At 43.3% G+C, this 14,308-nt stretch overlaps 1 protein-coding gene across 3 annotated transcripts in view; it reads left to right on the top strand.

The window, feature by feature from the left end:
* Positions 1-52: 52 nt before the first annotated feature.
* Positions 53-14,308, top strand: part of Scyl2 (SCY1 like pseudokinase 2) — a 44,379-nt gene continuing 30,123 nt past the window's right edge. For 2 of the 3 annotated variants that reach the window (XM_038314570.2, XM_038314568.2), the window contains exons 1-2: positions 53-320; positions 8,642-8,846. In XM_038314570.2, the coding sequence (XP_038170498.1) occupies positions 8,670-8,846 (177 nt within the window). In that variant the 5' untranslated portion in view covers positions 53-320; positions 8,642-8,669. Of the gene's footprint in view, positions 321-7,750; positions 7,816-8,641; positions 8,847-14,308 lie in introns of all 3 variants that reach the window. The other variant, XM_038314569.2, reaches the window with a different exon arrangement.

Genomic DNA, 14,308 nt, shown 5'->3' with positions numbered 1-14,308 from the left:
GGGGGCGGAGGAACGTCCAGAACCGCCCCTTCCGAACCACCCGGAAGTGACGTCATGCCGGGCCGGGCAGGTCTTTCGGTGCTCTTCCCCCTCCCGTGTTTTTCCTCCCCAATCCCTTCCCTCCCTTCTTCCCCCTTTACTCCTCCGTCTCGGGGTTCTGCGGCCTCGGGAGCGGCGGAGGAGATGGAGTAAGCGTTCGGTGGCGGCCAGGCGCGCGGTCCGAGCAGTCACAGCCCGGAGGCCTTGAAGGAGCCGGCGAGGGGGTGGAGAGGGGGGGGGGACGGGTCCCAGCACCGCCCCTCCAGGTAGCCGGCTGCGAGGTGAGTGAGTAACCGGCCGGTCGAGGGCACCGGGCGGCCAGGGTCTGCCGCCACCAGCAAGTGGGCGACGGCCCTCCTCGAGCCTCGCGGCTGGCGACTGTTGCCTGGTGACGGGCCGGGTAGAGCGGGCCAGCGGTGGGTGGCCCGGGGAGCCGGACCCAGGTAGCGACGAGCGGGAGGGAGCGGATCTCAGAGGCCGGTGACTCCAGGCGAGGCCTTCGGGCTACGGGAGACTCGCTGCCCAGTGAGTTCCCCGAGAGGGAGCAGGGGCTCGGGTTTCCGCGGTGGAGATCGCGGTATCCTTTTGGGAAATTGGACTCCGCACCGGGACTGGTGAGACAGCCCCCCCACCCCCCGCGTCTTGATCCTGAGACCTGGGGTCACCAACTTAGGCCCCTGAACTCTGGTCTTCCTTCTCGGACGTTAGTTGTCTTTCAAGACTGGACGGTTATTGTGTGTGAGGTGGGTGGGGCAGATAAGATTTGTGAGAATAAAATCCCCTTGGGGTCTCCAGTGCGCTTGTTTGTTTAAGCTACAGAGAAAGGAGAAGGTTTAGCTAAATAAAGCTTGCAGAAACTTCGTGGCATTCAACTGGACACGTTGCTTGTGCTCCGTAATTAAGGGCACCACTGGTATCAAATCTACCTCTCTAACAGGACTGATGAGACTCCCGTGCAGCGACTTAAAAGTGATTTGATTGTGAGTTCCAGCTGATCAGATCCAGAGATTGTATGATGATACTTTAAAAAGCGGTATTTAAGTTTTCTAGGTAGTATGCCTCTGTTGCAAGCCCCCCTCCCCTTTAATAAAGGTTGGAGGAGAAAAAGGGGGTGTGTGAAGGAAAGTAGCCTAATTGAAGATCCGGGGCTTTATTCTGTTCAGATATACCTTACATGTGAAAATTACTCATTTTGTCTGTAAGACGGAAAACAGCTGATAGGGCTGTGTTGTAATTTCACACAGTAGGACATTGTAATGCAAACCCGTTCTGTATTTGGAAATTATATCATGTTGACATAAATGAAACTTATGATCTATCCTCTCAATGGAAAAAATTGGGTTTTCTTACTGTGCTTCCATCCCTTTCTATAGGAGTTGAAACTTGTCAAGTTTCTGCCGTGCCTCCTTCTAAATTTCTTAATAAATCCTATTGATTTTGCCTTTTAAATATTTCCTGCATCCTGATTTTCTTCGTCTTTAGCATTACCTTCTCGTTCCAGCCACCGTTTTTTCCTCTACCGCTTCATTAAGTCCCTCTCATCTGTAGTTGTTAACTCCCGGAGTTTCTGTTCTAGAATTAATATTTTCAAAATAAAGATCCGGTCACAACAGCTTCTTCTCATTGGCTCTAGGATGAATTGAAAATTTTAGCATGCTCTGAAGAGCCCTGCTCAGTGGTCCCCTCTGTGCTCCTTCAGCTTCTTCTCTTCAGGGCTTTGGCTTTCTTTTCTTCTCCTTGTCTCCCGAGTCTACTGCCTTCTTTCTGTTCCTCCTTCGGGTACATGGCTATGGGTTATACTTCCTGGAAGTGTCCTCGAGAGCCTGGAAATGCTCTTCTTTCCTTTGCTTCTTGTTAATGCCTGTTTATCATACAGTTCACTTCAGACTTGTTTGATCAGGGTAAATTCTCCTCATTAAGTGTTCTCAGAACACCGCTGCAGGTTATAGCTGTGTCCCTCATCTCCTGATACTGGGTAAATGTTTGTTAAGTGAGTAAATTCGTTTAGTGCTTATCAAGCGCCCTAGAAATGTACTAAGTATTCTAGATGTTTCTATCATCTTTAATTCCTACAACAATCGCTTGGAAGTCTGGGTGACTTCCCCTCCCCTTTTATAGATTAGAAATTATGTTAGGTAGACTAATGTATTAGTTGGGGCTCTCTTAAAATAGAATCAAAGTCTATTAAAGAGGACTGTTAGGTTGTTTTCCACAATAGAAGCGGGTCAGGCCGTCGTTGGCCCTCGGCATGCTGGAGTGGCTCACCTGGTAGCTGTTCAGTCCCCAAGGCTGCCTGTCTCTGTAGGCCCAGTCTGCTGTAGAGGGTTTGGCGTATTGGTGGAGAGCCACTTGTCTTCCATCTGTGTTGGGAGGCTGAAGAAGCTGGGTTCTGCCGTCAGCAAGGACAGCAACAGCAGTGACAGCCACAGGGTAGAGTCAGTCCCCTGCAAGGACTGAGAAGCAGGCAGGTGAAAGTCTACTTTATCATCAGATCTCTATCAGGGCTGCCTCTGGAAGGAGTTGCCTACTCTAGGGGGCAGTCTTCATCGCTCAGTTAATTCTTCCAAGAAAGTGCCCCATACCCACCAGATGTGTGTCCCTTAGTTGATCCCAGGTCCAGTCATGTTGACAAGCAGTAGTGACCATTGCACAGATATTCGGACTGGACTGCAGTGTCCATGCTGTTGGGTAGCGTACGCATAAAGCACTCAGTTCTCAGACATTGCCATGGAGTCAAGCCCCACATGGTCTAACTGCAGTGCATACATTGAGGTTCACAGATTCTGTTCTTTAAGTCAGGACGGTCCATAGGCCTGCGGTTACCCAGGGTGTTTAGATGTTTCCCAGTCAGGAAGCTTTGTCTTGTGGAACTTGTGTTTCACGAGTTCATTTTCACATCTTGGGCTCTGCTACACTGCATTTCCCTTTCGTTCCTTCTGTTTTCCTCTCTTCCCTTCTCCTTCTTTCCCTCCCTTCCTGTCTTTTTTACATTGCTTCCCTTCCCCTTCCTTTCCTCTTTTGCTTCCCTCTCTATCCCCCCTCCTCTTTCTTTTAAGTTTAGGCATCATTTTTTTAAAAAATTGCGTTTATTTGCTGTGCACTTGTGAGGGTACTTGTGCTGTGGCGTGCATGTTGAGGTCAGAGGACAGATCTCACAACAGGTCCCTTTCTCCCACCATGGGGTTCTAGGGGGAGCTCGGGTCATCAAGTTTGGCAGTAAGTACTTTTTACTTGCTTCGTCATCTTAGCCGCCCGAGGTTTTTAAGTTGGGACTCATATAGACCAGACTGGCCCTGAGCTTAACACCTGTGTAGCTGAGGAGGGTCCTGAACTCCTGATTCTGCCACTGGGCACGATGGGTTTCTTTCTCATCTCTTCTGTCCCCTTTCCTTCTGTTCTTTTCTCTGCTCCTCCCCGCTCCCCTTCTTTCTTATATCTCTTGATACTGTGTAAATATAAGTATTTTAATTGTCAAATGTATTTTAAGTAACATTTTTATTATAATACCTTGAACAAAATGCAAGCTAATGCTAGTTTTTAATATTTGTGGACAATAAATGACTCTAATTATTTGAGATTTAAGAGTTATTTGAGCATAAATGTAATTTTACATATTGCATTTTTGTTTGTATCTAGTGTTCATGATCAGTTAATTACCCATGTAATGTGCTACCCACTTTTGCCAGCTGTCTGTACAGTCTAGTATTACGCAGATTCACCTGTTGGTTCCTTTGATCTCCAGATGAATGCTGAGCCAGCTAGTAGAGTGAAATGGCCGTGAAGCAAGAATGAAGCTGCCTTCACGTGTGTTCACTGCCTTTCTTTAAGCGGGGAGAGATGGTTAAATTCCAGGTTCCTGAGGGAACGGCTCTATGGCCGCTGCTGGTAGCAGTGGTGTTGCAGCTCTTGACTAAGATAGCCATAGTTTAAAAGGCAGATGACTAGAAAAGAATCCAAATGAATTCTTCCTCTCCTAAAAGTAGCCGCGGTACCACTTCGTGGCTTACTCAATGGTTCCCTCCACACTTGGATTTTGAAACTGCGGTGAAGGTGCAGAGTGGGAGCCCCGCTGTGTCCCGTCCCTTTGTGAAGTCGCTGAGTTCCTGTGCTCTAAGGAGAACTCGTTTATCTTTGCTTTGATCTCCTTCCTCGATGCTGTTTCCTTAATTCAACAATTTGAAATGTGAAGTGTAACGAAATTGCTTAACATAGGTATTTCATAATTATAACACACTTGTATGTAGCTAGCCGTCTGTGTCTCTCTGTCCCCATGTGCTTTTCTAGGTGTTCGTAGCTTTCGCTTTCTAGATTGTTTATCGTCTCTGGATATTGAAGTTCTCTCCAGTCTTCCATGCTCCCAGCCTCCACCCGAGTCTGGCTTCCACTCTGTTCCACGAACTGATTAGTCATCTACTCAATTCCAGAAAGCCTTCTGTGACTTCTTTAGCCCGGTGTGTGCACGCTCATCGCTCTGGGTAATCTGGATTGCTGATGTCGTCGTCTGCCATATTTTCTTCCTGCTGTTGTCTGAACGGCTTTGTCTCGCTCCTACGTCCTCTCTTTTTTGAGTCCTGGCCATGCGCCTTAAACACGAGCATCTTCAACACTGCTCTTCCGTCCCTAGTACTGTGCTCTTGTAACACTTTATCCGAAGGATAAATCCTTTCTAGTTTGTTTTCCTTTATTTCCCTTCCCTCGGTTACTTACAGTGATGTCAGGCACATCAGGGGTTTTCAATAGCAAACTGATTAGTGTCCATGTCTCCCACCTGGGTAATTAGTGCTGCTTTTCTTTGGATGCTCAATAGGTATCTCAGATTTGAACATCAGTTCTGAAACTGTCTTTTTTTTTTATCATTTTCAGTGTATATTATAATCTTTTCTGTATTATAGCACACAGTAATCCCTTCTTTAATATTCTGTTCCTTTTTCCTGTTTCCACCTAACACCATTTTTGAGCTCATCTTTTTTTTTTAGGTTTTTAGATTTATTTTTATTTTATGTATGCGAGTATTTTCCTGCATGTGTGCATAGGCATCGTGTGTCTGTCCATGAGGGAGAGGGGAAGGTGGTAAAATCTGGAATTATAGATGGCTATGAGCTACCATGTGGGTACCAGGAACCAAAATTGGGTTCTCTGCAACAGCAACAAGTGCTCTTTTTTTTAAATTTGAAATGAAATGTGAACATTTATTGGGATGCTCAAGAATGAATGACATTATTATCACTCTCCTCGTGATAGAGAATACATTTGACCCATGTTGTGGGAGGAAAAGGATAAGGGCCCCAAAGTGGGTGTTAAACAGCTCCACAGGAAATCCCATTCAACCAAGGGCAGGGTGTTCCTGATAGCATTGTCTCTGCTCTAAGTTCCAGCCCTGGAATCCTTTATCCCAGCACGAATTGACTATTTTGTCTTGTCGTTCTTCAGGACCCATCACAGAAGGCCCTCCCCTAAAGCTAAAGCTGCAGATGAGTCCGCTCTGCTGTGGGCCTGTGGAATGATGGGCGGAGCATGCAGCGTGGAGCTGGTCTGGCAGGGCTAGAAGAGTGCGTAGGTTGACTTTGAATAGGATTTTGTATCCTTATACCTTATCAAAGTCAGCAGAGAGCAGCTTGGCACAGCAAATCACTGTTTTCGTCATGCCAATAGCAACATGTTCTAACTACTTACAAAATGCAGCATTACATTAGGGAGAGTGGGTCTGTTTCCACTTAGATTTCTCAGATCTTTGATAGCAAAAAGTAGGTTATATTTGCATAAGTATAACAGAGCGAGCAGAATATGGGCAAATGCTGCTTTACTCCAGTGGTCTTCAAATATTTTGCTTATCCATTAAATTCTGTATGTTTTAGGTTGATGGCATCTGAAGATTCTAAAGGCTGAAATAGTGGAAACACTTAATTTCTAGATTTCTGTGCTTTATTTAATCCAAACCAAGGATTTATGTAAATAATCATCACAGAGATGTGCAGGACCTGTATATAGTTTTTCTTGTTGTGTGGAAGCAGAGATTGAACTCAAGGCCTTGAACATAGGTACACTGGCTGCCAATGAGCTTCATGCTTAGCCATGCATTACACAGTTAACAGTGTGATGTTTCTCTTTATCTGGTCTGTTACCGACTAGACCACCCTCTGTGTGTTACTAGGATAGAATAATCTAGGGCCTTCCACATGCTAGATAAGCATTTTGCTTTTGGGCTGTATCTGTAACCCTCTTACGTTTTAATTTGAGGTAGGTTCCCACTAAGTTCACCAGGCTAGCCTTGATCCTGTGCTCCTCTTCCGTAGCCTCTGGGTAGCTGAGCTTACAGCCTGTGCCTCAAGGCCAGGCTTAAGAACTCTAGACGTCTCCGACAGAATTGGTGGTGTTTTCTTTTACTTCTGTCCCTTTTGCTGCTCTGTTTCAAAGCTGGCTTGTTGGGTATCTAGAAACAATGAATTGATTGCTTTGTTATTATAAATGGATGATTAATTGGTTGCTTTGTTATTATAAAGTGTCCTATTTGTTTTACAATCTGTTGTGCTGTATGAGTATACGCTGTTTTGTTAAATTTTCACACACCTTTGTATCTTTAGTGTATTTTTCTCTAAGCAGCTTATAGTTGAATCTTCCTTTTTTAAGTAGTTTGATATTGCTACCTCTTCATTACAATTTAAAATTTATTTTTCCTTGATGTCTTTATTTCACTTTGAGTTTTGAAAAATCAAGAATCAAATTTTCTCCTAACCTGCGTAGTTTGTGGCTATTATTACTTTTTTCTTTTAAATAAGATTTATTTTGTTTTATGTGTTTTGCCTGAATGTGTGTATGTACACCATAAGCCTGACTGGTGGCCACAGATTCAGAAGAGATTGTTGGGTCTCCTGGACCTGGAGTTAAGGAGTTGTGAGCCACCAGGTGGGTGCTGGATACTGACCAGGTCCTCTGGAGGAGCTGCAGCCATCCGAGCCGTCCTCTAGCCCCAGCAGACTATGTCAACACTTGACAGGCCTCATCCAGTGATTCTTGTACATTCAGGGTTCGTGGTGTGCCGTCTGAGGCATGCTGTCTCTGTTCTGTCTGTGAGTGACTCATTTAACACTTACTCCCTGGTTTTGAGTTACTCAGTGTGATAGTTTTAGGGATGTTTTTTCTTTGTGTTTGTCCTTTTCTGTGGTTTATGGAATTCCTTGGGACTTTGTATAGTTTGATGAGATTTGAAAAAGCTACATATTATTTTTTGAAATATTTTTCCATCTCTAAATTTGGACAGAGGGCAGAGTCATTCTTTGTTCTTTCTTCCATTATCATCAGCTGATAGAGTAATAGTGATATACAGAATAAAATACTTAGGGCTAGAAAGGAAACTGAATTTGAAGCAGTTTTTAAAAAGCTTTAAAAAGCTATGCTGAGGACTCTCTCAATGCTTAAATGAACAGAATCTAATGTGGGGTCTCAGGAAGCCTCCAATTGTCTCTGAATTCCTTTTCCTTTACCTTCTTCTTTTTCTCTTTTGAGGCAGGGTCTCTATAGCTCTGGCTGCCCTCAAGCTCTCCATGTGGACCAGGCTGGCTCAGACTCGTAGAGGTCCACCTTCCTCTGCCTCTCAAGTTCTGGGAATAAAGGCACTCACCATCATGTCCGGCTCTCTCTGACTTTAGGATAGAAACCTCTATTCTGAAATTTCTAGGCCCATGGATTCTGAACAATTTTCCTCTAACTATAGACACAGGGTGCTCCAGTCTGAAGAGAATATCCTAGGCAGCAGATGCCATCTTTAAATGGGAAGAGGTAAACATAACAATTGCTAAGCATTAGCAAAAAGTTACTGATGATTGTTTACTAAACAATTATTAATAAATGATCATCAAAAACACCAAATTATATCAAATCCTCATCAGTTTTTAAGCACATTTTATGAGTTCATGCTATCTGTTTGTGTGTGGCTTGTAAGAAAGGGAGGGAGGAGGTGTGAGGGTTAAGGAGAGCGAGAAGGCCAGCAGTGGCCCTGCCTGTGGTGGTCAGAGGAGCCTCAGTTGCTGGTTCCAGTCTCTGTTCACAATGTGCCAAGTTGGCTGGCCCAGAGCTCCTGGGTATCCTCCTGTCTCTGTCTCTCCGGTAGAGGGTGCTGGACATAGGGGTGCCTGCTCTGGTGTAGCTGTCCTCGCATATGAGTTCTTGGCTTACCCACTCTCCCATCTCCCTAGCTTTTGTACATTTTTTTTCTGTTTCAATTTTTCCCCGTTGCTTTCAACGTTTTGCTGTTCCTGCTCCTCATCATTGCTCCCCTCTTCGTCTTCGGAGACATGTCTCCCTGGAGGCCACATTGGCTTCCACTTTCAGTGGCTCTCCTACCCTAGCCTTCCAAGAACGTGTTTTATAGGTATGAGCTGCAGACACGGGTCCTTTAAGCTTTTCATTTTGTTTTTACTATGACGAGTGTGTTCTGGACTAAAATTTCTACTCATGGTTATCTTTTTCAGAAGATTAAAAAAAAATCAACTTTGATATGGTATTAGTCTTTTTGGGGAGGGGTACATTTTTAAAACTTAATATGAATGTGTGCCCAAGTCAAGTAAAAACCATTCACTTTTTCCATATCCTTTTGTGTTTCTAGGTAACTTGAACCACCAAGTACTGCAGCCATGGAGTCCATGCTGAATAAATTGAAGAGCACGGTTACAAAAGTAACGGCTGATGTCACAAGTGCTGTCATGGGGAATCCTGTCACTAGGGAATTTGATGTTGGTCGGCACATTGCCAGTGGCGGCAATGGGCTGGCATGGAAGATTTTTCACGGCACTAAGAAGTCAACAAAGCAGGTTAGTTACTAATGTAACTTGGAAAAGTAATCATGCCAGATGCTACAGAGTGAATTCTCTTTTCTATTAAGAAGGTCCCAAAGTTCTTTAGTGGATTTCCCTGAGACACAGTTAGCTCAGGCTGTCCTCCTCCTCCAGCTGTGTAGTTATGGTTGCCCTTGAACTCGAGTGTCCTGTCCACTCACCACATGGGGGCTATAAGAGTGAGTGCCAGTGTTTTTGAATAAATTCTTTGTGTGTGGGTTTGGCATGTCTAGTTTTGGGTGAGTGTGTGTATGGAAGCTGAAGGTCGACATTGGCATGTCTACCTCAGTCATTCTCCACAAACCCGGTGCTCACGGATTGTCTAGACTGGCTGCCCAGTGATCCCTGGGCACCAATCCACTTGTCTCCTCCTGGCGGGCACAATTTCTGTGGGTGCTGGGACTGTAGACGTAGATCCTCATGTTTGCACAGCAAGCACTGTGCAAACCCGGAGCCATTGTAGGTCTCACTTTATTTATGAAATGAAAGCAAATGCTTTTAAATACCTACTGTATCTCCTGGCTGTAGAGTCATCGTTTGACATATCATCTTGCAGTTTACATCTGTTTGAGTAATAAAAATGTCATTTTAGCATATTAGCTGGTAATATTCAGTGAAGTATATGTTTTAGGATAAAAATATTTGTCAATAGTTACTGGCAAAATAGCCTGTTAATTTTTTGCCAGCATTAAGTATGCCTTATTTAGTACTTTTGTTGTATAAGAGCACTAGAGAATTGAACATGGGTTTCAGAGGTGCCTGGCAAGGACTTTACCAGTGGATTGTACCTCAACACTGTTGCTATTTGCTCTTTTAGCCTATAGCATTATAGAAGATAGATTTCTCTAATTTTTATTTATTTTGTTTATTCATATTTATTTTGGTGTATTATTAAACCTGATTGCTTTTATCACCACCAGAGAGGTACAGTTGTGGGATATAATAAGTTGTATATTTTGGTATATTTATTTTATTGTTTTTAAAACTTTTCCAAATTGACTATTTAGTGGAGTTGAATGAGTTACATTGAAATAATTGGCTTAAGAGATGTAAAGGCTGATTAATTAATTAATTGATTAAGTGTACTTGGGGAGTGGGGGTTGTGCACATGAATGCATAGACCTTTAGAGGCCGGAGGCAACAGATCCTCTGGAGCTGGAGTTACAAGTGCTTGTGAGCCACCTTGTGTGGGTGCTGGAACTGAATTAGGGTCCTCTGGAAGAGCAAGCAAATGTACTGTCAAACACTGAGCCGTCTCTCCAGCTTGTGTTAAAATTTGAAATTATGAGTAACTTTCCCCACATGTACAGTTGTGTGTCTGTGATGGAGGACGGCCTGGAATTGATGGCTCTTTCCTTCTGCCTTGTGGGCCCTGGGGTCAGGTTGTTGGCGAGGGCCTTCGGCCACACCTCACTGCCCAGTTAGTATTGCAGTTTGTTAGCAGTTTCTGTTGGAATTGTCAAGGTTAGAAATATCCAGGTTTAGCTGGGTGGTGGCGGCGCACGCCTTTAATCCCAGGACTCGGGAGGCAGAGGCAGACGGATCTCTGAATATGAGGCCAGCCTGGTCTACAGAGTGAGTTCCAGGTCAACCAGGGCTACACAGAGAATCCCTGCTTTGAAAAACAAAAGAAAAATCCAGGTTTAAAATTCTGTAGAAATATGATTTTCTTGTTTTTATTGCTTTTTGGTTGGAAATCTATTGAGATCCAAAGTTGATCTTCATCTTTGTCTTAAATGATGGTTGATTTAAATTGTCAATTTTGAACCTTGTCTTCTCTTTCAACTAGGGCTGTCTAAAAAGTGAGTGGTTACTAAGTGTGGACTGGGTGAGAACTGATTAATGACGCTGTGAATGGGTGCTCTTCTGTAGCAGTAGTGGAGATTTCTTCTGTTGTCGTTTTCAGCCATACATTGCTGAATGACTAAGAAATACTGACTTGTTCACTGTAGGACTATCACAGTGTGTTATAATAAACTGTGACAGCTTTGATACTGTTAGTATAACTGGGGCATGGTCATGTGCTTGATGACTAACACGTTGCTCCGCACTGACTATGAATAGGTGAGATTCCATGCCACACTTAGAGAACGCATTCTTGTTAAAGTCCTGGAGGTAAATTGGTGTCTTTATGCCTGACCAGAGAGTTTTAGTGGCTGGTGCTGATGTCAGAGGTCCACATGTTGAAATACCATGGTAGGTAAGGTAGAAGTTTATACTGTTGCTCATAGAGCAGGAGAGTCAGGCACAAATGCTGGCCACAGCCTGTTGTCGGCTGTTGACTGAAGTGTGAGCTGGCTTCTCCCAAGAGGCTCTTCTCTCCTTAAATGTGTTGCTGTGGGGAGTGGGAAGCGGCTGGATAAACCCGGGGTGCTTGGTGGGCAAAGGTTTTGTTCTTTTTTAGTTAATGTTTTTCATATACTACGTTTTGATCATATCCCCCCCAACCCAGATCCTTCTGCCCACCCAACTTATGTTCTCTGTCTTAAACAACAGCACAAACCCCACAAAAATCAGAACAGAATAAGCAAAAGACCAGTAAAACACATAAAAACTAAAAGATGTAGTTTTGAATTCTTTTTCTTGGGTTCTTGCAACCCCATGGTCGTCAACCTGCAGTACTTCTCCCTCAGCCTTCCGAGTGCTGGGATTATTGGTGTGTGCTGTCATATGGGCTTGGCAGTTTTTCTGTGCCTAGGAATGGTTGGATTGTTCTTGGATGTTGACTTAGTTGGAGTTTCTATTGCTGTGAAGAGACCATGATCATGACAACTCCTGTAATGGAAAGCATTTAATTGGGGTGGCTCACTTACAGTTCAGAGATTCAGTCCATTATTGTCATGGCAGGAAACAAGGCAACATGTAGGCAGACATGGTCTTAGAGAAGGAGCTGAGAGTTCTTACAACTTGATCCAAAGGCAACAGGAAGTGAACTGAGACACTTGGTGTGGCTTGAGCACATATGAGACCTTAAAAGCCTTTGTCCACAGTGACAAACTTTGAACAAGATCACACCCACTCCAAAAAGGCCACACCTTCTAATAGTGACACTCCTTTTGGGGGCCATTTTCTTTGAAACCACCATCGGTGTGCCTGTCATTCCGTGGAGCCCTACAGTGCTCTGTATGTTCTGCTCCAGCCTTTTCAGGGTTGGATCCACATAGACTTTCACCAGCCTTTAGCTCCTCTACATCCCTACCAAACTTGTCACAGTTATTCTTTGTAGTTTCAGATACTTGGGTGGAGTATCTAAGTTTTGGAAATTCAGTGAAGTATTTCTTTCTTCCCTCCTAAACTTTCAGGCTTAGGGACTATCTCCTTGAGACTCTGCTTAGTTCCATAACTGAGTCTCTAGAGTTTCATGTTTAGCGTTACAATGATTATCTGGACATGGGTATTCTTTTCAAACATGTTACATACTCTAAAGAGAATATTTGAATATTTGAGAGGTTTTCTGGAACAGTTACCTTTTTTTTTATTTCATTGGCTTTTCTGATTTTTGAAAATTTATATACTTTTTAAAAAAAACAGTAATTAAGAATGAGAATTTTTGGATCAAACTGTATAAATGAGAAAAGTTTACCATACGCATACATCCTTTAAAATTGGTATACTATTGCTTTATGTGTTAGGGTTATTATAACTTTCAAGGCTCCCAATTTAAGTAATTAAAACATGAGACAGTTTTTGTTTTATTTATATATCTAACTTCTACTTAACATTTTAAAAATTATATTCAGAGAGAGAGAAAGACAGACTCTGTGTGTGTGTGTGTGTGTGTGTGTGTGTGTGTGTGTGTGTGTGTGTGTGTGTGTAAAAAATCAGGGAAGCTTGAGGGAATGGCTTTCTTCTTTTACCATGTGGGACTTAGATTTTCAGTCTTGGCAGCACATGCCTTATCCACTGAGACATCTCTCACTCCACCTCTGCATACTTTCAAGGAGTCAGAGGCAGGTGGATCTCCATGAGTTCAAGGCTAGCCTGGTCAACAGCAAGTTCCAGGATAGCTAGGATCATTATAGAGAAAACCTGTTTTGAAAACTCTGGGTGGATGGGGAAATCATTTGAGTTTGAGCAAACATCTCTGCTTGCTCTGAGACGGTTGCACACTTTACTATATAATTTAGATTTATTCCTTGAACTATTTTGTTTTTGGCAGATTTCATCTTTACAGTAAGCAACTAACTTTAAAATTATAAATCAGGATCTCCTACCTCAACTTCTGGGGTGCTAGTATTATAGTATGTTACCACACTTGGCCATTTTTAAAATTTTTTATAGTCTTTTTTTAAAATATTTATTTATTATGTATACAATATTCTGTCTGTGTGTATACCTGCAGGCCAGAAGAGGGCAGCAGACCCCATTACAGATGGTTGTGAGCCACCATGTGGTTGCTGGGAATTGAACTCAGGACCTTTGGAAGAGCAGGCAGTGTTCTTAACCTCTGAGCCATCTCTCCAGCCCCCTATAGTCTTTTTTTTAATTTAAAGTTAGGTTAATAAGAAAATAGTATTTTAAAAAGATGTCTTTAGTCTATGAGAATTTCATACAATGCATTTTGAATATATTTATTCCCTCAATTCCTCCCATAGCCATCCTCTCTTCCCTCCCAACCTTGAGATTCTTTTTCTTTCTCCATTCAGTCCAGTTTCTCAGATGGTCTGGGCAAGGGGTCTGCTCTGGGGTGAGGCTGACCTCCCAGAACTCACACTTAAAGGAAACTGATTCCCCTGCCTGCAGCTTTCAGTGCCACTGTCTCCTCAGCTGGTGACAGGGTTTGATGCCCACTTCCTGCTCCTTCCACTGTGATTTTGGCTGCCTGGGGTTTGCATAGGTCTTGTGCACGCTGTCACAATGGCTCTGAGTTCACATATGCGGTGTCCTGTTGTGTCTGGAGAACACTTTCCTTGGTGTTAGAGCTACTATTGTAATGGCTTTCCACTGTAATGGCTGTTCTTAGTTGTCCACTTGCCTATAACTGGAATGAACTGTAATCCAAAATGAAGGGCACACCTGTGGTCCAGATCTCAAATCTGGAAGACAACTTCCTTTGATTCAGATCTTGAGGGGGAGGGCACACCTTTAACCTGGGCTGCACTTTCTGCTGGAAGCCTATAATTAGGGCAGTGGAAGAAGGAAGTTTAGGAACATTTTAGGTTTCAGATCTTCAGGTTAGGGTTGCTCAATATGACAGAAAATAATAAAAATATGAGCTGAAAATGACATTGATATACTCTGAGCATTTAAAAGTGCAGAGTTTTAATGTACAGAATCGTCAAGAGGCTTGAAGTGGTTAACAATACAATTTTGCTGAAATAAATTAATTGTAATTAACTGACTGAAGAGGGAACATTTTGAAGATAGTTGATAACTCTTGCGGTCTAGGGAGGAGGAATCTCATCTTTTACCTAGAGCAGCACATTTAGGATCCACAG

This window comes from Arvicola amphibius, chromosome 17 (genome assembly GCF_903992535.2).
Source record: "Arvicola amphibius chromosome 17, mArvAmp1.2, whole genome shotgun sequence".
Taxonomy (NCBI): domain Eukaryota; kingdom Metazoa; phylum Chordata; class Mammalia; order Rodentia; family Cricetidae; genus Arvicola; species Arvicola amphibius.
Note: the sequence above shows the minus strand (reverse complement) of the source record. Positions and strands in the feature narration are given on the sequence as shown.